The sequence below is a fragment of the Rhinoraja longicauda genome, chromosome 11 (genome assembly GCF_053455715.1).
Source record: "Rhinoraja longicauda isolate Sanriku21f chromosome 11, sRhiLon1.1, whole genome shotgun sequence".
NCBI lineage: Eukaryota > Metazoa > Chordata > Chondrichthyes > Rajiformes > Arhynchobatidae > Rhinoraja > Rhinoraja longicauda.
The window spans coordinates 24,139,316-24,165,617 of NC_135963.1; the positions used below are offsets into that span (position 1 = coordinate 24,139,316).

Sequence of the window (26,302 nt, forward strand, 5' to 3'; positions counted from 1 at the left end):
TGATTTATTATTGTAATGTGCACTAAGATACAGCCAAAAACGTTGTTTTGCATGCTTTCCATACAAATCATACCATATATGAATGCATCAGGCAATACAAAAGAGAAAATAAACAGTGCAGAATATAGTCTTACAGCCAAAGGGAAAGAATGGGCAAAACAAAAGTGCAAGGGCATAGCAAGATAGATAGGAAAATTTGAAATTTCTCCATAGCCTACAGCGAGAGAGAGACCCTGACAGTGTGGAAACAGACCTTTCGGCCCAATTTTCCCACACCGGCCAACATGTCCCGTCTACACTAGTCCCACCTACCTGCTTTTGGTCCATATTCCTCTAAACCTGTCCTATCCATGTATCTGTCTAAATTTTCTTATACGTTGCAATAGTACCTGCCTCAACTACCTCCTCTGGCAGCTTATTCCATACAGCTACCACTCTATGCGTGAAAAAAAGACTCCTCAGAATCTTATTAAATCTTTTTCCCCTCATCTTAATTAAACCTATGTCCTCTGGTTCTCAATTCCTCTTCTCTGGGCAAAAGACTATGCGTCTACCCGATTAATTCTTCTCATGATTTTATACACCTCTACAAGATCACCCCTTATCCTCGTGCGCTCCAAGGAATAGAGTCTGAGCTTGTTCAACCTCTCCCCAAAGCTCAGGCCCTCGAGACCTGGCACAACCTCTTAAATCCTCTGCACCCTTCCAGCTAAGAAGTTAGTTCAAGAGTCTGATAACAACAGCAAAGAAGCTCTTCTTTTATCTGATGTTTGCAAGCTTTTGTATTCTCTGCCTGACAGGAGAGAGAAGAGAGAATGACCGGGATGTGAATGGTCCTTGATTATGTTAACAAGTTTTTTGAGGCGACGTTAAATGTAGATAGAGTTGATGGGCGGGTGGGGTTTGGAGAGGATTGTTTGTGTGTTCAATATAGAGATTTAGTTCATTCTTATGATATTGTCAATGTACAATAACATTCTCAAACTAGGAGGTACAATACTGTGGAAACAGTCATTCAGTAGCAAGGTTCTCTGCAATTTCTTGTAATCATGGGCATACCAAGCTGTGATGCATTTGAATAGGATACTTTCTAGGTTATCTGTAAAAAGTGGTAACCTAGTTAGGGGGACAGACTGCAAACAAGATTTCAGTATGGTGTGTTGCCTCCCTGGTGCCAGGGTCCAGGATGTCTCCGAGTGATTGCAGAATATTCTCAAGGGGGAGAGCGAGCACATTGGCACAAATGACATGGGTAGGAAAAAGGATGAGGTCCTTTGAAGTGAATATAAGGAGTTGAGCAGAAGATTAAAAAACAATCCCAAGGGTAGTAATCTCTTGATTATTCGCTCGTGAGGGTAGGAATAGGCAGATAGAACAGATAAATGCATGGCTCAGGAGTTGCAGGGGCAGAAATTCAGATTGTTAAACCATTGGGTTCTCTTCTGCGGCAGAGGTGACCCATACGAGAGTGAGGGGATGCATCAAAACTGGAGGGGGAACCAATATCCTTGCAGGGAGGTTTGCTGGTGCAACTTGGGAAGGTTTAAATTAGAGAAGCAGGGAGATGGGAACCAGAGTAGCATGTCAGAAATTGGAAGGAGTGATATGAAAGTAGAGGTAATGACCAGTCAGTCTCAAAGGAAGGACAGGCAGGGAGAGCTGAAGGAAGATGGTGATGCTGATGGGTTGAAATGGAGATGAGCAGGGCAACTTTTTTATCCAGAGGGTGGTGAGTGCCTAGAACTGCTAGTGTTGGTGTTGCCTGTTAAGCTGGTAGTTAAACATAGAAACATAGAAAATAGGTGCAGGAGGAGGCCATTTGGCCCTTTGAGCCAGCACCGCCATTCATTGTGATCATGGCTGATCATCTGCAATCAGTAACCTGTGCCTGCCTTCTCCCCATATCCCTTGATTCCACAAGCCCCTAGAGCTCCATCTAACTCTCTTTTAAATTCATCGAATGAATTGGCCTCCACTACCTTCTGTGGCAGAGATTTTCTATCATGTTCCTGATGTGCCCTGTACATGGTGAAAAATGGCCTTTGGAGCCAAAGTATACAAGGCACCCTGCTACCAAATGACAGTGTTTCCACAGTATTGTACATCCTAATTTGAGAATGTTATTGTACATTGACATTATCATAAGAATGAACTAAAGCTCTATATTGAAAGCTACCAGCAGTGAACTCGCTAAAATGAAAATTAAGCACATGATAAGGTCGTTGAAGAATTGATTGCTAACTTCAAGATTGCAATTGAGTATTGCAGTTCAGATTTGTGTTTTGGCATTCAAATTTAAATTGGATTCTTTTTAACGAACAATCCATGTACTCCATTGATCTGTGTTAAAAATCATTTGAGAAGCAATTCCCTCTGAAGATGATATGCATAAGAAAAAGTTTGCAGGATTGTGTTAACATATTGCATTTGCACTTATTTTATTCTTCTGTGTACGTTTTGCTGAACAGTATCCTGCAATAGTTCAGCCTCACAGCACTGAGAAAAGTAACCATTTTTTTCCATTAAGATTTTACCGGTTGGATCTTAAAGCAGTATTGACAGCAGAGGAAATGGCTATTATGGCAACTCAGTCAAAATAAGATTAAATTACATAATGGTAGTTAAAGCAAAAGAAATGTTAATGCTGTCCAAGAAGTGACATTTTGATATGTTTGAGTCGCTGATGGGAAACCACAAATCCACAAATTGCGATGAACTCAATGGAGAAAGAGTTTTAATGAAACCTTTTTTTGGCAGAGTGGGAAGGACATCTGGTAGAAGAATGGAAAGTTTTACTGAATTTGTACTGATGAAGGGCCATTGACTTGAATATTCAGATTATACTCCATCTGCCATTTTCCCGCCCATATTTGTAACCGATCTTTATCCTGCTGTACTCTTCCTCACTGACTGCAAACCCACCAATTTGGTATCGTCTGCAAACTTACTACTAATTAACCCATCACAGATTTCCAGTCCACCACTACCCTCTGTGTTCTATGAGTATGCTAGTTCTGTATCCAAACGGCCAAGTCATTGAGGGACTTTATCAAATACCTTACTAAAATCCATGTGAACAACATCCAATGCCCTATCCTCATCGATCAACTTTATCACATCCACAATCAAGTTTGTAAGCCAGGACTGCCTTGGGTAAAGCCATGCTAACTGTCCCTAATTAGCGCATTCTCTTCCAAATGCGAGTAAATCCTATACCGAAGAATCCTGTCCAATATTTTTTCTTCCACTGACATGAGTCTCGCCGGCCTATAATTTTCTGCATTATCTCTACATCCCTTTTTGAGCTAAGAAACAACATTGACAAATCTCCAGTCCTGTGGGACCTCATCTATAGCTAGAGAGGATACAAAGATCTTTGTCAAGCTCCCTGAAAACAAATTAATTTCCTCTCTCAATAAATGGGATAGATTCCATCAGGCCCTGCAGATTTATCCACCTTAATGCTCTTCAAGAACCCCACTTCCTCTGTGATCTCAAACTGCACTAACATATTGGTATACCCAGTACTGATCTGACTATCCTCCATGTCCTTCTCCTTGGTGAAAACAGATGTAAAGTACTTCGTACCTCACCTTCATCCTTGGACTCCAAGCATAACTTCTCTCCTTTATCCTCAAGTGGGCCTATCTTCTCCTTGGTTACTCTTGTGTTTTTAATGTATGCGTAAAATGACTTGGGATTTTCTATAATTCGATTTAACAATGCCATTTCATGACCCTTTTTGGCCCTTCGAATTCCATGTTTGTGTTTCCAGGCTCTGTGTTTAACTAAGGTAGCAGTTGGAGTTTGTGTGCTTGTGGAAGATGTTAATTCTATTCTACCTCCTGAGTGGAGACAGAAATCCATACAGGGAAGTGTCAGAGATGAATCATATGAATGTGAAAGTAGGAGGAAATATTCAGTAAAACTGATAAATTTTCAAATTCTGTCAGGGTGCAAATTGCAGCACCAATACACTTGTCACTATATAAGAAAAAGAGTTGGTGGTCCAAATAAGCCAGGAACAAGGAATGCTCCATGCATCCAACAAAATAAAATTCCATTGTTCCACCTTTAATCTAGAATAAGTGGAATTGAATGAGAAGTTGTTGTGTGAGAACAGGTTCCACCAGTAAAAGGAATGTTGGTGGATTGGAGCGAGTTAGGCCTTTGTTTGAGGAAGAAATAGAGGGCCCTGAGACCAATATCTTCCTGCCATGGGATGGAGGTTTAACGTGATTATCTATGGTGAAAGCTGTGCCATTGATTTCTCATATCCTTGCCGGGGCCTCATAGCATCTTGTCCAGTTAATAAATATCCAAATCACAGAAGGCTATGGACCAAGTGCAGGACAATGAGTACCCATGGTTGGCACGGACACGGTGGGCGGAATGACCTGTTTCCGTATTAATTGATTCTGTGAATTTCCTCATTCCCCTTTGAAATAGTTAATAAGAATCTCCTTTGAACACAACTTCTGTCGTTGAGCTTTTGACATTCATACCACCACCTGTAATAGCTCACTGTGATGCCTTCTCATTATTTTTTGAAGCAGTGAAGCATATCATTGTGATATATCTTCAGGGAAATACTTCATAATCCAAAAGAATTCTGGGAATTTCCTTGACCCAGTTAGGTATCTGATCTATTTTTGCAATGTTTGAATGCAAATGCAACCATTTATTATTTAAGCAGAAAATTAGGCGATGATCGTTTCATAAAAATGAAATAGTTTTTTAAATTAAGAAAAAGAAAATCTGCCACTGATTTTATTTAACACTTGGTCGTTAAATTTACCCAACTATTATCAAATTCTGTGTATGCTGGAAATCTGAAATATGAGATGCAAATTTGGGAATGGAAAACAGTTAGCAATTCTTCTTGATGATCTTTGACCTGGCATCGATTGGATCTGTAAAATGGAAAAGCTTTTTGCCATGTCAAATGTTCACTAATAGATTCATATAGCACTGTAACAGGCCCAACTGGTCCATGCATTCTAAAAGCTTTGATTATTTTTGTAGTATAGATAAATATTAATACATATATATTAATTAAGAAATAAAAATAATTATAGAATCATGCAGCATGGAATCAGGCTGTTTGGCCAAACTCGCTCTTGCTGATCAAGGTGTCCCATCTAAGCTAGTCCCATTTGCCTGTGTTTGGCCCATATCCATCTAAACCTTTCCTATCCATGTAATAGTAATACATTCTGTATTGCTTTATAATCATGGTAAGTTATACTTGTTCTTGTCTAAGTCAGAAAAATTGTTGGAATTGTCTGGGGAAAAAGTGATATTTGATTATCAGAATTTCCTTCATGTGAAAAGGAATAACAATCTAGAAATTGGACATATTCTTATGCATGACTCACAAATATAAATGGTTTTATTTGGGTTGGATTGTGCTATGGATTATTTCCAGGTGAAATTATTCCCATCGTGAAATTGACCCAGCACCTCTGCGTATTTCAACTTTGTGTGACTAGCATCTTTCTGGTGTCAGCTGTGTATCTAATGACACAATAGCTTGCACACCACTACTTTCCTCCAGCTTCACTATAAAATTAGAGCTATCAGTCTTTGTTGTTGGTCATCCACAAATTAAGTAAACCACACACTGTGCAGTGATCAACAGTGTGTCAATGTTGTGTTTGCACTGGGAATTGGTCTTGCACACTTCAACTACCAGGTTCAGTTTTCAAAGGTCAAGATTGCGGAATCTGTATCTTTCACTGTAAAGTGGTTCTTTCACTGTAAACAACGTTTCTGTACAAATGACACCTCAGCTGCATACTGAAATCACAGGATCCATAGTGATGGAGTCGGTAGATGATCAGGACAAATGATTTGTTGGGTGTTGCCCAGGCAGAAATGTGATCACAGTAACAAAGAACCATAGATGCTGGTTTATACCAAAGAAAGACACAAAATGCTGGAGTAACTCAGTGGGTCAGGCAGCATTTCTGGAGAACATGGCTAGGTGACGTTTTGGGTCAGGACCCCTTCTTCAGACTAAAGAAGATAGAGATTAAATGATATTGCTATGACATGTTTCCCTTTCTCTCACCTCCAAGGCAGTCTTATCTGCAATTGTTCCCTGGTCACCCTGAGGAGAGGATTTTAAGGTCTGATGTGCTTTCCAGTGTAGCAATGATATGGCTATGTGGTAAGGCAATGATATGCAAATGTATACATGCAGTTCCTAATGCAAACTCTCAGGTCCTGTTTCTACATATGATTCCGTGTGAAAAATACCACAGTGCTGCTTTCAATATATTTTTGCATAGATCCACATTTTGTGAGAAATTCCTATGGGCATTAGCACTGTAAACCTATCCAATGTAAGCATTTGGTCACACTAGTCCAAATATGTCAGTCCATTTATATTATGATGCTAGCTTTAGAGACATGCACTACACAAATGAAGTAGAATAGAAACCTGTTGAGATAGTTATCTACATCTTTTTTTGTTCCTTGTCTCGGGGGAGGGGGTGAGTAAATTGCTGACAGTGGTACAATATATTTTCTGTTGAGGTGCTTTGTTTGGTCTTTGTAAAGCTGTTGGGGAAAACAAAATAATTCTGGATTTTTCCAGCTCCCAATCTATTTCACTATGACATGCAAGTTATTTTAGATCTTTAGATAAACCGTTATTTTATCACCATCTATTTTCTATGATTTTCAGAATATTACATTGCACATTATGGACTAAATGATTTGTAATTATATAGATTCCTTTGTGACCCACATTGATTGTTACCATAGATGTTACAGGATACTTTGAGTTTCTCTCCTACCTTTTCAGTATTCAGCAGTGCACTTCTTATACTTCTTTGAAAGTGTTTGCTTGAAAGATATGAGTGTAAAGCATCTTGTTTCCTGGCTGGTACTAATGTATAAAACTTGGTATTAAAAACATGCTTGCTTCTACAGTCATCTTAAGTAAATTGAATAATTGATTTTAGTCAGTAAATGTATTCCTTCTGGAAATGTATGCAAGTCTGGTGTTCCAAATGTGGCTAATTACTTTAAACCTATTGAATAATAATGCTCCACATGTTCTTATGAAGGTACGTAATGCTAATTAGATACAGGGGAATTAGTTGAGAAAAAATGAAAATTACCTTTGAGTTGACTTTTGTGCACACTGAAGAGAGATATTTGTCATCTAAGCACATTCAGTGAGTTTGTTGTTCATTGAATTCTACTTTCTGGAATGAAAATTCAATATTCAGATAAAATCTGTGATTTCTAAACTGTAGTGAATTTGTTTTGGAATATATGTTGGTTATCATGGGTTAGCATTATCATCCAAGCAAAAGCAAAAATATTAAAGTAATTTCACAAAAAGCTATCTTATTCAGCAAACACTGAATTTTAGAAACGTTAAATAAAAATAGTCAATACTAAAAATACACCAAGTTAGAAGCCTCTATGGAAAGATAGAGAGAAAGAGAAAGTAAGACTTATCGAAACTAGGAATAATTAGGGATATAAACGCATTATGATACGCAGAGAATGGAAGGAAGGGAAAAAGGAATTGGAGGGAAATTTCTGAGATAAGGTGGAAGGCAGCATCTTCACTCGGGACAAGGAACAAAACTAAAAATCAGCTTCACTTTTCATTTTGCTTTCTTTCTCCACTCCCTCCCCTCCATAATTTGTTTTGTTTGACCTTACATTTTAATATTCTTTTCTCACTCCACAGGTGCTATCTGACCAGTTGAGTATTTCTAGTTGGTTCTATTTTATTATTACAGATTACCTCAGAGCATTATTAAATAGTTCTGTTTAGTTTTACAATCTGCAAATCTCACAAAATCAATATACAAAACAACATTTTTTGTTATTAATAATTGGAACAAATTGCTGAAAGCACTCAACAGATCAGACAACAGGGAAAGGGTGTTAATATTTTTGGATAATGAGTTAAAGATTTGAGAAGAGATTTGAGGTAAAGATTTGGGAAAGAATTAAAGATTTGAGAAGTTTCAAGATAAATAACGTGGAAGGGAAGAAAGAATTAAAGACAAGATCCGTGACAGTTAAATAGCAAAATCTTTCATGATTCAAGCCAAAAAAGGGTGGTAGAGCCACAGGAAATAAAACATAAAATGGGTATGTTGCAGTAAAGAATAGAATGTCAGAATCATAATGTGAAGTTTTTAAACTCTATCCGGCTGCATGCTACCTGGTACATAGATGACATGCAGTTTCTCAAACTTATGTTAGGGTTCAATGGAAATTTGTCAGAAGCTAAATAGTTTCAACCTTTAGGCAACAGTGAGCTTTGCATAATGCTTGCAAAAGTGTGTTTTCAAGGGGTTATCCAAAGCTTTTGCAGTCTTCCCTGCCAAGGACATGTCAGGAGAACAGTGAATTTAATATGATTTACGTGCATGTTATATATTGAATAGGAATTGGACTGGAAAATTGTCCCTGTCTCATATGTATAGCATGCAATATATTATGTGCGTATTGCCAGAGAAGAGTTTGAAGTAAATAAGCTGATATACCATGTAATCAAACTTTTTTTCTTGTTAAGGCAAAGGCAACATTAATAATTTGAAGGTTAACTATCCTAGCTTTTGCAAAAAACAAGACATTAGTGCAAAACACAATTATAAAACTAGTATAAGAAAATAACTGCAGATGCTGGTACAAATCGATTTATTCACAAAATGCTGGAGTAAGTCAGCAGGTCAGGCAGCATCTCGGGAGAGAAGGAATGGGTGACGTTTCGGGTCGAGACCCTTCTTCAGACTAGTCCATTTAAATTATAAATTATAAAATTATAAAACTAGTCCATTGTACTTTAAGAGGTGGCCCATGTTGTTTCATTACTGAGGTAGGATGAGGATGGTGCAGGTCAGTTCAGGAACGTGATGGTTGTTGGAAAATAGCTGTTCCTGAACCTGCTGGTGTGGGAATTTGAGCATCTGTACTTCCTGCCCGATGGTAGCAGCAGCGAGAAGAGGGATGGTGGAGGTCCTTGTTGTAGGATGTTGCCTTCTTGAGGCAGAGCCTCGTGTAGATGCTTTCAGTGGTGTGGAAGGCTATGCCCATGATGGACTGGGCTGAGTCCATCACTCAATCTAGCCAGTTATGTTACTGTGTGATGTGATTGTTGCACCATGCCTTGGAGCAACTAGTCTGAATACTTTCTGCAGAACAACTGTAAACGTTTGTTACAATATTCGGAGACATACCAACACACTTTAAACCGCTAAGAAAGTAGAGGTGCCGGCACACCTCCTTCATGATTGCATCTATGTGCTGGACCCAGGATGTTAACACACAGGAATTTGAAGCTGCTAAATTCTCTCCACCTTCTTGCCACCAATAAAAACTGGCATGTGACCTCTTGACTTCCCTTTACTGAAGTTAACCGTTAGTTCCTTGGTTTTGCTGTTATTGAGCGAGAAATGGTTATGTGGCTTCACTCAACCAGGTGTTCTTACCCATCTCATCTCTGCTGACATATCATCACCCATGATTTGGCCAACAGCCGAGGTGTCATCGGTGAATTTATAGATGGTATTGGAGCTGCGCTGTGCCTCACAGTCATAGGTGTAAAGAGAGTAGAGCAGGGCCTGAGCACATGCTGATTATGGAATGGTGACCACTGAATAGAAGGTAGTAAATGTAAGCCTACTTTTTAAGAAGGGAGAAAGACAGGAAACAGAATAAAACAAAAGTTAGCTGGACGCTAATAAAGAAATTGTGCTATCTATTAACAGGGTCATTAAAAAGTCTTAATAGGATTGTATGAAGTCAACATGAATTTATGCAAGGGAAATCATGTTTGACAAATCTGCTAATTTTTTTTGAGGTTGTAATTAGCAGTATAGACCCAGTGGATTTTGGATATTTGGAGTTCCAAAAGGCATACACCAATGTGAAAACAATGGGGAATGATCAAGTGAAAGGACTAAGATGTATTATCACATCAAATGCGTCAACATCTAACGTTTGTTGAATAAACCCAGAGTTTTAAATATAAATAAGACTTTATTTTGAATGGTGGTGCTTTTGCCATTAAAACCTCTTGGGTTTTTGGGAACTTTTCTTGAGAGAACTATAACCAAATACTGAGCAAAAAAACCCCAGCAAATAAATAGTACAGAGAACTGTATCCTGTGCAGGAAAAATTGTGATCTTGTGGTTTAGCAAGGTTATTGACTTCCAAGTTCTAAGTTAGTGTAAATACATTCATAGGTTCATGAGGTAATGTTATGCAGTTTTGTAAGGACACGAACACATGGGCTAAAAATTAACTCTGCTCTTATTACATTTGTAGTTTGTTAATCTCGATTCATCTCTCATTCACTTGATCTGGCACATATTTTCTATCAGTGAACATTACAGAAGAAGATCATTACGTTATTGTCACAATGCTATTTATAGAAGGCCAGCTTAAGCAATTGGTTAGTTGGTTACTACATTTCCATTTACACCTTAAAGCATACTTAACTACCTGCAAAATGCAGCTTCTTCAGAGGCCATCAAGGGAACCATATAAATTTGAATCTTTTCATGTCGAGCAACTATTTTGGGGGAAAAAGTTTGCTAGCAGATATTTGATGGACCTGTTCCCATTTCCAACATTGACGTATAGACTGGAGGGTGCTGCTACCACAAAGCTTCCATTGGTCTGGGTGTGATCCTGATCTTGGATGTTATCTGTGCGGAGTTTGAATCATCTGAGGGTACACTGAGGGTGTTCTGATGTTTGCTTAGACAGGTTCAATTAACTCCTATCAATCTTTCAAAAAATAATATTATTAATAATAACAAAGCCTCTAAAGATATAAACTGTTGCTTGATTTCAAAATGATCAAAGAGGTCAACTCTTGTGTGATTATTCAAACAGATGTTTTTTTACATCGAAACATTCAATAATTTTGCTCAACTAGTTCCTATATAGATTACCACACTGATCTTTAAGGGAATGTATTCTCTCCCTAGTTACTTTTCTGCTCTAAATATATTTTAGAATTTTCCTTCACCTTATTTACCAGGGATATCTCATGCCCCTTTTTTTTAACCCCTGCTAATTTCCTACTTAAGTGTACTCCTACATTCCTTATAGTTCTCATGAGACTCCATAGCCTCGCTGGGTATTTCCCCCAGAATATCCTCCCAAAATAGTGCTTGATATCTCCCCCAGTGCCGGATTAACCTTGTAGCAAAAGTAGCATATGCTTCGGGCCCCGCATTTTCGAGGCCCCCGCACTAAATGCTCCGTCCCACCGGCCGCTCCACACTCCATCCCGGCTCAGTGACGCGTCCGGGCTCCAGCTTCTCCTACGGCCACTCGGTCTCTTTCTCCTAGGTGGCCCCCTGACGAAGCCCCAGTCCACGCTGATAGGTTGCCCGGTCAGCTCCGACCCCTGGTCTCATAGCCCTGGTCTCGTACTCCACCAGAGCGTAGCCCTTGAGGTAGCCGGTGTGCCGGTCCAGGTTGTGATGCAGGTTCTTGATCTCGCCGTACTCGGCAAACTTGTCGTGGATGTTCTCCTCGGTGGCTTCCTCATGGACCCCGGACACAAACAGGATCCACCCCTCCACCGAGCGTTGAGGGCCTGGCTCATCACCATCTTGCTCCACGGAATCATAGTCTTCTCGCAGCCTGGATCGAGTGCCTTCCTCGGAGCCAAATCCTCGTCCCTTCCTCTTCTTTGCCTTCTCCTTCAGTTTGTGGATACTTTTATCGCCCTCGGAGAAGTCCTCGCCACCCGCCTCATGGAGGCCCAGCAGAAGAAGGGTGACATTTCGGGTCAAGACCCTTCGGAAGGGCAGTGACGTAACCTTGTCCCGTATTTGGGAGTGAGGAAGTTGGCAACCCTTGCTACAGGCCCCACACCAGCTTAATCCGGCCCTGATCTCCCTAATCACTATTGCTGTCCCCTCCCCCTTGCTTCCACCTCTGTCCCTCCCAGAATATTTAGCGGTCAGTCCTGTCCATTTCTCAAGCATGCTTCCATAATGGCAAAAGTCATAATAGCTTTAGTTTACCTACCTTATCACTAAGGTTTCTTGTATTAAAACAAATGTAGTTTAACTGAACATATCTTAGTTCTCCGAACCCCTCCAGTTTAGATGCAACCCATCTCTTTTGTTTGTCTGCCCTATGGAAGAGATCCCGATGGTCTAAGAAACTGAATTCCTTTTGCCAGCACAAGCTCTTTAACTGCTCATTCATTTGACCGATCCTCACCAACATGTGGCACAGGGAGTAAACCAGAAGTCAGAAATCAAGGGGTCCTATTTTTTTAAACATTTTGCCTCTCTCCATATTTGCTTTGTTGGCCCCCACCTCTTTGTCTATGTCATTAGTAGCAATGTGCATTATGAATTGACGAGAATCGCTTTTATTGACACTTGTGTGACAAACTCTATTTAACAATATGAGATACAGTCTTCAGTATTTTTAGTTGCAGTAACAAACATAAACTTGGAGCTATTAAAAGGACTTTTAATGTTTGAAAATCCTGTGGATGAAGAACGTTGTTATTGTGAGTCTCAAACTAGTCCACAACCCTCTTCCCCATTGAGACAACTGCTTATATAATACAAGGCTTGTTAGGCGCACACTGTCGCCTTTTTGCTGATCTGCCTGAGTGTGTAACTTTGCGAAATGGCCACTAGGATAACAACATTTTATGCATTTGTGCAGAGTAATGCCTCATTCTAAAACTCCAATACCAAACTCAAATTGCAGCTTGATTCTGAAATTGAGAACAATAGAACAGATTCCAATTGATTATTGACTCTGTTCATTTAAATGGGATATAGGTAAAAGCTTTACATAACCTTGCACTGTACATCTATTTATTGAATATTTGGTATTCTGCTTACTATCTTATTTATATATCCACACTGTAATAGACTTTAAATACTTAATTAAAAAGAAAAGAAAGCAGTTTGAGGCCAGAAGCTGGACAACTGATTTATTTTACTAAATATCATGAAAACATCCAGAAGCTTTAAGCAAGTGATTAATTTTATAGTTTTTGGTTTGAATATCAACCCATAGATAATTATTTCCTAAACTTCAACATTTTGGACTGATTATCAGTAATATTAACACAGCTGTGTTGTTCCGCTTCTGCCTTTTATGTACACCTTCCCTGGATCTCTGACCATTAATGGGATTCTGAAATCTCTTACGCCCCAACGTATATCTGGATTGGTTTGTTTAAAGTCACCGTACTGCCATACAGGTTGCTGTTGCTTTCTAATTTTAGCTAGAGTTGTTATGCTGTTAGACTGTAGATTGTAGATCCCCGGCATGAGTTCATTTGCTTTCAGGTTTTGAATGTTGTAGCATGAGTATGAGCATGAAGAGGAATTGATTGCAATAAGTGTGGTAACTTCTGAATGTGAACCTTTTTTATTTTTTCACCCGCAATGGGTGGCTTTGATCGTTCACAAGAGATCCTGATTTACTGTGAGGGTTGAACAAACTTGTAACGACTGATTCTGTTGCACAAAACACAGCTGGCAGTATTTTCCCAAGTGATGCCAGTTTTATGTTGGTATAAGCCAGATCAGCTTATGTTCTCTATCGGTGAAGGTGTTAGGCAATTCAGAAATGAAGAAGAGACGAGAGAGAACCGGGGCCCCTCGCTTGCGGATCCAGTAAGATCTCTATAAATTTAACTCTTTTAATTTGATATCTTGTTAAGTGAATTTAAATATGTTTTGTATTTTTACCAACATTACTATAACACTGATCAAATAGTTTTAGAGAAAAGGAACATGCTGATATACCCTGTTAAATTTTCCGGCTTTGTTAGAGTTATTAATGATACTTAGTGATTCTGTGGCCGCTTTACAGACTGGGGCATAGACACCCAAACATAAAGCAACTTAAATCATGTTATAGTATTTTAAAAACTTAAGTCAGCACCTGTTTTGGATGAGAGAAAATGCCTTATTTATGATCATGTTGAGAAAAAATTGAATTTGGCAAAAACTTGGAAATTAAGAATTTGAATTTATGTTGTACCATTGATTAAAACCATATATAATATTGTGAAGGTTTATGAGAACATTTCCTTAAGAGAACAGCACAGTCTAAGAAATGTACTTGTTTAAAAATAATTGTGTTGCGGGCTCTCAGGGTCATATCTTGATCCTGCTTATGATCCCATCTACCTACTTGCTCTGTGTGCACATCGGAATGCATTCAAATCCATCTGACGGAAGCACTGCAGGCAGTAAAAGTGAATGAATGTTATCAGGAACAATTGTAGGTCAGCTTGTTTAAACAGGTTTTTCCATCTCTGTCCATAAAGCTTCCCTTGATGATAGGGAGATTGATAACATCATATTCCGCAGCCAGATTCACTTTGTACTGAAAACTGGATGAACTTCCTCCAAGTTATGTATAATGTTGTAAAAGGAACAGAAATGTCATACATTTGTCCCATAATGAACTTCATAAATAGGAAACTTAATGGGGAAATTATATACATCATATTTATATGTAATTCACAGAGAGGAATAACAGTAAAATGCGAAATGATTAACAAAGGAAAGGTTTTCTCATTCACTTTGTGTTTTGGAGTGCTCACTGAAGCAATGCTGATTTCGCAAGACTGTTAATGTGTTAAAAGTTGACCAATTTAAGTATCAGCTTACCTGATACTTAAAACTCAAGGTTTTCCTGTCAGTATTCATATGAGTTTTACTATTTTGCTTTTGTAGGTGTTTTTCTCCTCCCAGCTGTCCATTAGCAGTTGGCATTTTGCATAGCAGACACTAATGTAGGTACTAGTTTCTGACACAATTTGTTCTGGGATGATCTTTCAAGCAGGAAATTGCGAATGGGTCAGGTTCAGGATCCTTAATTCTTCATTTGCGCACACCCTTCCCCATATCTATCTTTCTGATATAGTTTTAGGCCAATGTTTGCAACATAAATTCAAATTCTTAATTTCCAAGAGGCCATATTTAGAGTATTGTGTTCAGTTCTGGTCACCATGTGAGAGGAAAGATGTTGTTAAGCTGGAAAGGGTGCAGAAAAAAATTACAAGGATGTTGCCAGGACTTAACGGCCTGTGCTATAGGGAGAGGTTGATCAGGCTAGGGCTTTATTCCTTGGAGTGCAGAAGGATGAGGGGTGATCTTACAGAGGTGTATAAGATCATGAAAGGAATAGACAGGGTAAATGCAGAGTAGGACATCAAGAACCAGGCAGGAACGGGGTACTGATTGAGAATGATCAGCCATGATCACATTGAATGGCGGTGCTGGCTCGAAGGGCCGAATGGCCTCCTCCTGCACCTATTGTCTATTGACTTGAGTTTGAGGTGAGAGGGGAAAGATTTAATAGGAATGGGGAAACTTTTTTATACAAAGGGTGGAGGGGCGAGGGGGGGGGGGGGGGCGGGGGTATGGAATGAGCTGCTGGAGGAAGTAGTTGAGGCAAGTACTATTGAAATGTGTACAAAACATTTAGATAGGTTTAGAGGGATATGGGCCAAATGTAGGCAGGTAGGACTAGTGTAGATGGGGCATGTTGGTCTGCATGGGCAATTTGGGCCAAAGGGCCTGTTTCCACGTTGTATGACTCTAGCCCCTAACCCCTTTGACACAGTTTTCTTTATAATCTTTCCTATAACACAAGGTTTCTTAGGAATGCATTTATTGTGTTATAGCAGAACTACCTGCACGTCATATTAACGGCTTCCCTTCTATCAACTCTACTCGTTACATTCTCAAAGAACTTCAGAAAGTTTCTCAAACAGGATTTGCCTTTTCAAAAAGCCACGTTGACTTGGTTTGATTTACCTTAAGCTGCTCTAAACCATTAGCTGTTTCTTCTTTACGATTCCAAAACCAGATGTGAAGCAGAAAATGAAATATAAGGATGACAAAATGTTATTAAGGGCGGCACGGTAGCGCAGCGGTAGAGTTGCTGCTTTACAGCGAATGCAGCGCCGGAGACTCAGGTTCGATCCTGACTACGGGTGCTGCACTGTAAGGAGTTTGTACGTTCTCCCCGTGACCTGCGTGGGTTTTCTCCGAGATCTTCGGTTTCCTCCCACACTCCAAAGACGTACAGGTATGTAGGTTAATTGGCTGGGTAAATGTAAATGTAAAAATTGTCCCTAGTGGGTGTAGGATAGTGTTAATGTACGGGGATCACTGGGCGGCACGGACTTGGAGGGCCGAAAAGGCCTGTTTCCGGCTGTATATATATGATATGATATGATATGATTATCTTTAAACACTATGCAACACTTATAGACTTGATTTTATATTAAAGACTCACTGACTCATAGGTATGATTTATTAATGATTCACTCGCATTTCATTTAACCATGTCTAACATTTCTGGTCTTTGTTACAGTGGAGTTAGTGTATAAAAAAATATTTTTAGTTTATAGCCAATTACATATTTGTAATGGATAAAAAGGCAGAAGTTGTAGAGAGGGTACAGTTTCAAAACTTTGTGTTTAACTATACAGATCCAAAGTTACCGACAATTTCACACTGCAAAATGGCATTGAATGTTGAAGTTTTGCCTACATAACTGGAAATATTTCACTATCAGATGACTTGGTACTTTATTCATACAGTATGTTTCCACTGAGTGAATTTTAAAAAGAAATCGATTCATGGTAGTGTCTTGGAATTTTGTAGCAGTTGGGATTCTTGTGACACTTATGGTTTCAGTAAAGAAGCCCCAATCAACATGAGATGTGAAGGCTGCTTTTATTTGTATACCTCATTCAAGTTCCCCCTCAGCCAAGGAAAACCCCTCTGCTCCAAGGAAATCAAGCCCAGACCATCCAATCTCTCCTCATAATTGGAAAGCTCCAATGCAGGCAATATTCTGGTGAATCTCCTCTGTATTGTCCCCAGTGCATTTATGTTCTTCATATGGTGTGGTGACTGACGCTGTACACAGTACTCCAATACTCCAATACAATGCTTTAGAACGTTGAACCCGAACCTCCTTGTCCTTGCTCTTATTTTCTATCCCCAGCTGGGGGTGGTGGCCCATCATAGACGACAATAACACTGCCACAGGTGAGGGCAGTGCCAGAAATGCTCATTTTAGGTAGACAAACCTTTGAAACGGAGGCATCGAGGGCCATGGAGCAAGTAAATGCGATTAGTGTAGATAGTACTTTATGGTCAGCATGGACACGAAGGGCTAAAGGTCATGTTTCCGTGCAGTACAACTCATCTCCCTTTTCCAAGCATTAGGTTGGTAGTCTTTACAGCTGCTGCTTTTCCAGTGCTTACTCAGGATAATTTAAAATGTGATGATGGTTACTGCCTCTGCCACCCTTTCACCCAGGTATTCCAGACTTACATTAACCTTTAGGTGAAAAAATATTGAATCACTTTCCTTCAACAACCCTCTGTTTCTCTCCACTTCTTCACATCCCATCTTGGTTTGTTTGCTTTTCCCCAATGCATCACTTCACTCTTCTGAATTCTTTCAGTTTACCTTTTTTGTTACTTTCCTCCACCAAAATCCCTTCTTGCTCCGTGTCAGCTGCTCTGTCAATTATGTTATCTTTGGCAGATATTAATCATAGGCCCCTATACATCAGTTATATATGTTATGAGCATCGAGAGTTCAGCAAAACTCTACTGCACACAGCTCGACCTGTTCTCTCCAATTGTTGTTGGCTATCCAAATTTGGATTACCTTACTTTGCCAACTTTCGATCCAAGTTTTTGCTTCCTCTTGGATCCCATGGGCTCTTACTTTAATGATTAGTTTCCCATGTGTGGTTTTATCAAAACATGCAAAATTTATGGCTGCATTAAATGTACTTTACCATCAATGCTTCGTGTTACTTCCTCAAAAATATTCACTTGTTAACCCAACATTATCTTCTAACAAAATCCCATGCTGACTAAGCCTGTGTAACTCGAGCCTCTCAAATGCAGATTTTCTTCTCCTTGCAATTTTTTCCAATAATTTGTCCGATGTCAGTAGATTGGCTGCCTGCCTGGTCTTTAATTACTTGGTTTATCTCTTTCCCTATTTGTAGATAATCATACTGTCAATCATCCAGCACAATACTGTCAGCTGTTTTCCAGTATTACATCTTCACGCCTGTAGCCAAAAATGATTGGAAAATGATAGTCAGTGTCTGTGGTACACTTTAATCTGGCCTTATCCTCTTATAAAGAGGCCAATACTTTTAATGTGACCTCCCTCTTTGTCATTTCCAATGCTTTGCATTCGATTTCTGTTATGTCAATCTGTCTACTGTGTCCCCCTTTCTGTGAAGATCGATGCATGATATTTATTCGTGCCATTTACAAGTCTTCTGCCTTCACACACACAGTACCATTTGTTCCTTGCCATTTATGGGTTTCTAGATTTTTGAATTTCTACTTTTTGAATGGGCCTTAAGTTTTATGCTGATATCATGTCTACTTGGCATTAATAATCTTGTTTAAAACCTTGATTCAAGATGACTTAGTTCAAAGTTATTTTAGAGTTTAGAGATACAGCGTGGAAACAGGCCCTTTCGGCCCACCGGATCCGCGCCAACCTGCGATCCCCGCACATTAACACTACCCTATATCCACCGGGGACAATTTTTTTTTACATTTACGAAGCCAATTAACCTATGTACCTGTATGTCTTTGGAGTTTGGGATGAAACTGAAGATTTCGGAGAAAACCCACGCAGGTCACGGGGAGAATGTACAAACTCCATACAGACAGCACCCATAGTCGGGATCGAATCCGGGTCTCCGGTGCTGCATTCGCTGTAAGGCAGCAACTCTACCGCTGCGCCACCGTTTCTTCAGCAACACAGGAATTTTTCTTATTGCTAATGAACAAATAAGTTTTAATAGTAAAAGGTTGGGCAGGATTCAGAAGGGTTTATAATAAGCTGCTGCATGCACATCCAGATTTGTTTGGACCAGATTCATTCCATAATAATGTTTTTAAGTCCTTTGTCATTCCAGTTTTAAATACAGCAGTCATCATTCGAAGATGGACAGTAAGTTTGGAGACATTAGTTACACATGGTCATTTTCTTTCTGAGTAATGACCAAGTGATAAATACTATGAAAAGAGTATTCAAGAGACTCAAGAAACTGCAGATGCTGGAATCTTGAGCAAAAATCAAAGTGCTGGAGCAACTCAGCAGGTCGCACAACATTTGTGCAGGGAATGAAGTTTAGGTGCCACATCTGTGGTTGCAGGGGAAAGTGCCTGAGGAGGGGGTTATTTTGAGCGAATCAGGGGATTGCAGTGGTCTCTGTGGGAAGGGGTGGAGACAGGAAGGTGTGATTGATGATGTGATGTGACTGGTGCGTGCACATTTAATTCCACCATCCCAGTCACAGTCCTCCTTTCCCCTCATTGATATATTCATCTCCCAAACCTGCGATCCATGTTTTCCATTTGGAGATAAATCTGGGAGACATTTTTATCTCCCCTCTTTCCCATTCCCTCTCTTTCCTTCTACCCATATCCCTCCCTCCAGCTTTACATTTCACTTAATTTATTTCCTTAGCTGACAGCCTAAAAGGAGACCTTTTCTAGCCTTTGTCACTTACTTGGCCCATCGTCCAATTACCCCCCCTTCCGCCCACTCTTTCACCTGTATCTACCTATCACATGCCAGGCATTGTCACACCCCCTCCACTCCTTTTCAGCTTTCTCCACTCCTCCCCCCCCCCCCGGCATTTAAAACTGAGATGAGGAAAAACTTTTTCAGTCAGAGAGTTGTGAATCTGTGGAATTCTCTGCCTCAGAAGGCAGTGGAGGCCAATTCTCTGAATGCATTCAAGAGAAAGCTAGATAGAGCTCTTAAGGATAGCAGAGTCAGGGGGTATGGGGAGAAGGCAGGAACGGGGTACTGATTGAGAATGATCAGCCATGATCACATTGAATGGCGGTGCTGGCTCGAATGGCCTCCTCCTGCGCCTATTGTCTATAATCCAATCAGTCTGAAGGGTCCCAATCCAAAACGTCATCTATCCATTCCATGAGGCCAGATGTTGCCTGATTCACTGAGTTCCACCAGCACTTTGTGTATCATATTATTTCATACTTTAAGTCAGTGTTTCCCAAAGTGGAGTACGCTTACCTTCAGGAGGTACGTGGCAATTTTCATAACCACAGTATTTTTTTCCAATAATGAATATGTTTCAGTAGTACATAGCTGAAAATTGCCGCGTACCCACCTGAAGACCTTTCGTGTACCACAGGGGGTACGCGTACGCCACTTTGGGAAACACTGCTTTAAGTCATTGAGTACTGCAAGAAAAAACTAGAAAAAATGAAATTCCTTGCATGGATTTACATATTGTAAAATTGATTAACTACTGTTTAATATGGTGTTGAAATGAATCATTTGTTGATACATATAATCAGCTAAGAATTTAATGATCATCATTGTAAATGGCAAGATGGTCAACCATTTAAACTTGGATGATCTATTTGCAATTCTGATATAAGGAAATTCTTGGCGACGTCTGTAATAGCGCCACCTTTGGTTGGATGTTTGTAAATGATTAAATAAACCACAGTACAGCTGTGCAGTCATGTTCCGGTCAGCAGTGTTAACTTGTTATTCTGTGTCTGAGCTCAAGATATCACAAATTGGCGACGAGGATGGGATCGTCGATTCCCCAGTTTTACTTGTTGTGTAGATAAGGAATTCTACAGAGGCACGGAGAAGGTTGTATAATTTTTGGTGACAAGGAGACTGTTTAAAAAAAAAAAAGTAAATCTAAAATGGTGGTGCCCAGTGGATATATCAGAAGATTGGGTGAGTTCCAGCAAAGCTGGGAAACGTTCAGTGCGTACATCGAACGTTTAGAGATGTTTTTTGCTGCAAATAACATCACTGAAGTAGAAGCTTCTGATGCAGAATCAAGACGGTTGAATGAAGCAACTCAAACTAGGAAAAGAGCAATTTTTCTGACTGAAATGGGTCCCGATGTTTATGATATAGTAAAGAATTTATTAGCTCCAGCCAAACCAAAGGGCACGTCTTTGAAGGATATTCTGAAGAAGTTAACAGAACATTATGACCCTAAGCCCTTAGAAATAACTGAAAGCTATCGTTTTGGAACGAGATCCCAACTTCCAGAGGAGGATATTAGTAATTTTATCATGACACTCAAGAGGTTATCAATTCATTGTAATTTTGGAAATTTCCAAGACCGGGTGTTAAGAGACCGTTTCGTGTGGACTGAGAAGTGAGCGGATCCGAAGTAAGCTGATGACGGTGTATGACCTGACCTTTGAAACAGCTTGTAAAACTGCTTTGTCAATGGATATGGCAAAAAGGGGTTCTTGAGAAGTCAGGACAACTTCTAGACAACCAGCGGAAGAGTTGAACAAGCTGCAGTCCAGCAAACTAAAGACGGATAAAGAGTCTAACGGACCACAATTCTGTTCACAAGAGTTTGCACAATTCATGAAAGGGAATGCTGTAAAACACACTAGAGTAGCTCCATACCATCCCGCTTCCAATGGAGCAGCAGAACACACAGTGCAAATTGTGAAGCGTACATTAGCCAAACAACTGCTGGATCCAAATCGAACGAAAAGACAGTTGTCTTTGTTTCACAAACTGGCTAACTTTCTGATTACATATCAAAACACACCTCATACCACTACTGGTCAAACACCAGTTGAACTGTTCTTGAAAAGAAAACCCAGAACAAGGTTTTCACTGTTGAAACCAAACATGGCTCAAACAGTAGAAGAGAAACAGGAGAAACAAAAAGCATATCACGATGGAAGTAGAGTAAAGGAAAGGAGTGTTGAGTTGAATCAGAAGGTAAAGGTGAAAAATCATCATCACAAGTGGGTGAAGTGGTTACCTGGAAGAGTAGTGAGAAAGTGCGGACCATGGACATACTCGGTCAAGATGTTTGGAAGTGGAAAGGTGAGAAAAGTACACATTGACCATGTCATGTCTATGCAAGCACAGACAGGGTTGAAATGAGACCAATTAGATGAGTCAGATAATTGGGTTACCACTCAAGTACAGGTACCAGATGAACCAGAAATGGTACAAGAAGGTACACAAGTTAGTGAGAGTTTGAATCAGCCTGAAAATGGAGGTTCAAGTGGGGTTGACAGTCAAACAAAATTGACTGTTGGACTGGAATCTATGAATGTAGGTCGAAAGGAAGGCTTGACTCGATTCAAAATGAGTCCAAGTGGTTCTAAACAGTCAGAAACTTTTGGTCAGGGAAGATATCCAGAAAGAAGGAGAAACCCAGTGGTTAGGTTAAATTTGTGACGTTATTTCCTGAAATGCATATATCATTGTATATGCATGATGCCCTCATTTTATTCAGGTTATATAAAAGTAAACTATCAGACAAGATTGTAATAATTTCATACCTTTGGTTCTATTCAAAAGAAAATGTCCACAAGGAAATATTTTTTTTATTATTAGGGTGGAAGGAGTTGTATTAGCGCCACCTTTGGTTGGAGGATTGTAAATGATTGAATAAACCACAGTATAGCTGTGCAGTCATGTTCCGTCAGCAGTGAGTTAACGTTATTCTGTGTCTGAGCTCATAGTTGAAAATTGCTGCGTACCCCCTGAAGACCTTTTGTGTACCACTGGGGGTATGCGTACCCCACTTTGGGAAACACTGCTTTAAGTCATTGAGTACTGCAAGAAAAAACTAGAAGAAAAAATGAAATTCCCTGCATGGATTTACATATTATAAAATTGATTAACTACCGTTTAATATGGTGTTGAAATGAATCATTTGTTGACACGTAAAATCAGCTAAGAATTTAATGATCATCATTATAAATGGCAAGATGGTCAACCATTCAAACTTGGATGATCTATTTGCAATTCTGATATAAGGAAATTCTTGGCGACGTCCTTTGCTGATACTAACTTTAAATACTGATGATTAAAGCTATCCATCGAAACCTTGGGTCTGTTAAACGCATGCATTAAATATCTGGCTCGCATATTAATAGAAGCAGACTTTTTTGTGCTGTAAAGCTATTTCATTCTGAACTTTTAGCTCTGTTTTGAATGATGTACAATCTGTTGAACGGAAATGAACACTAGCTTATTTCGCCACTGTTTAAATCGATTTTCCAGTTTGCGTAGTACAATTAATATTTCCACATGCTGTAAATGTTAGCCCTTAGCTCAATAAATCTTTGTATTCCAAATCCAAGATCACTTATCGTGTCTTCTCAACCCAGTATTATCAAACATACCAGCATTCTTTCTGCTTGCTTCAACATGTGCAAATGAGTTCTCTAATCTAGTCTTGGACAGTTAATATTAATAATTATTACCATCTTAACTCACTACTACTTTACCATTTCATAGATTGTTTCAATTGTTTTCGGGAGCTCGTATTTAATAAAATTGCTGACTCACATGTGTGTAAAAACACCACCCTAATAGTACTATTTCTTTACGTATCATTGTGCAATACTCCAAGCTGGTTATTATTCCACCATCAATAACTGAAGCTGAAGATTTATTCTTGTTTTTTAATTGTATTTGTGTATCATTCATCTCCTGTCTGGACAAAGCTGGAACCTCAAATAGTTGTTTTGCATAAGACTACAGGAAGTCTTATTTTGCTGATTATTCCCTTTTGAATGCTCAATTCTCTGACATATTCCAAGCTTTGCAAATTGAGGTAAAATGTAATATGAATGTTATTTGACAGCGGGTTTTTTAAGTGGGGAAAAAAGGTATTTCACATTCTTTTTCTTTTTCCTCTGAAAAGGTGCAATAATCCATGGCCAAATTCCATAGGTTTAATAGGTCTGTGCTAAGAAATTTCACCCTCAAAAATCTCTTGAAGATTATTTTTAAATTAATCTCTTATTATTGATTCTCAACCTGGAAAATTGTATTTTATCAGGTCTTTTTGGTTTTAACAAATTTTTCTCCTGCCATTCTCTGATTCAGTGGAACTGGTGTAAACATCTCAGGTCATCGCAGCTTTTTTTGCTCAGATCAGGAAGTTGTAGATTTGATCAAGGCTCATTGGAGCAGCAGCTTCATCTAATAATACATTTCAAAGTTTTGCTCTCTTGTAATCAAACATTTTCTGAAGCATTAAAACAGACACACTATGTTAATGAGAGGGAACAGTTGGAAGAAGTAATTAAAGGCTTTTATCTGACAGTTAAATGTCCTGTTTAAAATGGATGTACGTTTTTGCACAATCATCTTCTTCATCAAAACATTCACAATCACTAAAAATTGAAGAGGGGGAAAATAAGTACAACATACATGTGTTTAAAACAAGACTCATCAGAAGAAAGGTCCTGATCTGAAATATCACCTGTCTTCCCTCCGCAGACGCTGCCTAACCAGCTGAGATCCTCCAGCGGTTTGTGTTTTGCTCGATTCCAGCAGTTGCAGTCTCTTGTATTTCCATTGCATTAGACTGTTTTTAATGAAATTATCCACCTTGCAAATTTTTTTTCTTCTCCCTATTCTGTTAAAATCTAGTTGGACAGAATAGATGTAAGTTGTAGCACAAAGCATCTGGAATTTTTAAAACCTAAAGGTTACAGGTGATCCTCTCCTAAGAATTCTAAGTTTCTTTTCAACATCGAAGTGCCCAAATTAACACTGATCTTGGATTTGTAATATGATTTTTAGCTGAGTTTTCGCTTTTCTGTTAATAATGCCAGATTAAATTGCTGAATAGCTTAGAGTAAATATCGTAGAGGATTTTAAAAAAGAGCAGATTAAATTCTCGGAGTTATTGATTCTCTGTTGTACTACTATGCTTTGTTAGAATCTGGCCCTCTGAAAACTGCCTTTTTGAAGAAAATGATGTCATTGATCGCATCTCTTCACCCTCAACAAGCAAAATGCACTACCTCACTGTCCCCAGCAATACTGGTGCTCCACTTTCTCAGCATTGTGCTGCATTGGGCATCTTTTCAAATCTCTATAAGTTCACCAGCTCCAGCTGTCAAGCCCATTGTAATCCTTTCCACTGGAGGTAAGGAGATAGCATGAATAGCATTAAAACCTCGGTGTGGTTTGTGGCTGGTGCAGTGAAGACAATTTTTTTACAACCTATAACTATTAACCCCTATTTAATACTGCTTGGCTTTTCCTTTGAATCAGGCATAACTTGAAAGATTAGTAAATTACTAATGTTGTTTTTGTTGTTTCTGCATTTGATGTGGAAAAAGTGATTTGTGGATCTGGATGAATATTTTCTGGCAATCTTTCAAATGTTGTCTTTGGACAGTGTTGAGCAGTTGTACAGTGCCTATGATTAAATGTGATCTTGTACTATCTTTGCAATTTTATGATACCAATTGCTTACTAGCTCATTACTTTTTATTTATCTCAAAGTCCTGCATGGGACAAATAATTTAAATGTAATGCATAGGCTTTAACCAGGCTGGCCATCTAATTGCATTTTGTGCTGTGCACCAAAGTATAACATTTATTTCTCTACGTCGTGCTCTTAATGTGGTGTCTGCATCGGCAAGACCAAGCATAGGCTTGCTGATTATTTTGCCAAACATGTGCTCTGTCAAGTTCTGCTCCAATTCCTGGTTGGAAGCCATTTTAATTGTCATCCCCATCTTGAGCTTTCAGTCTTCTGCCTCCTGCACTGCAGGAATGAAGACTAGAACTCGGGTAAATGGATTGAACATCAAAATGAATGAAAATACAGCATTGTAGATCTGTTTTCTTGTGGTATTTTAAAACTTAAGATTGCAATGGTAAACCATTTATTTGCCAAAACAAGATAAATATAGAGCAGAAGTGGGCCATTTGGACTTTTGAGTGTGTTTCATTGTGTAATATGATCATGGCTAATCTGTCCCAAAACTATATTCTTGCTCTCTTATACTCCGCAATATCTTTTGTACTTAGAAATTTAACTATTTCCTTTTCAAGTATTCAATGCCTTGGCTTCTGGTGGTGGCAATTCTATAGGATTGTTATCCTCTAAGTGAAGAAATTCCTTTTCATATCAGTCCTGTATTTCTTCTCACACAGAATTGTGAGCCGCTTGTGGTGTATCCAGGCAAATTATACTGCTGGCATCTAGTCTGTCCAATCATTTTAGAATTTTCTAAGTTTCAATTCGAATTACTATCTTATATAGTGTGCGGGCAGATATGAGGTCCCTCACCTCTCAACTGAAAAGTATTTCCTTATAAATTGTTTACAAAAGGAATTGATCGATCAGCTCCTGTAAAAATGGCCGCTTCTTCATCCTGTGTGTTGATGAACTTTCAGTGGCATGGAATGTTCCACTGGGTTAACCTGCCACAATGAATCAGGAGTTCAGCAGACACA

At 39.2% G+C, this 26,302-nt stretch overlaps 1 protein-coding gene across 6 annotated transcripts in view; it reads left to right on the forward strand.

Moving 5' to 3' along the window:
* mast2 (microtubule associated serine/threonine kinase 2) overlaps positions 1 to 26,302 on the forward strand; it is a 266,095-nt gene that overhangs the window by 99,954 nt on the left and 139,839 nt on the right. The window contains exon 1 of one of the 6 annotated variants that reach the window (XM_078408494.1): positions 13,589 to 13,650. The exons of the other annotated variants lie outside the window; for them this stretch is intronic. Within the exon in view, the coding sequence (XP_078264620.1) occupies positions 13,604 to 13,650 (47 nt within the window). The 5' untranslated portion in view covers positions 13,589 to 13,603. Of the gene's footprint in view, positions 1 to 13,588; positions 13,651 to 26,302 lie in introns of those variants that run through there. 6 annotated transcript variants of the gene reach the window in all.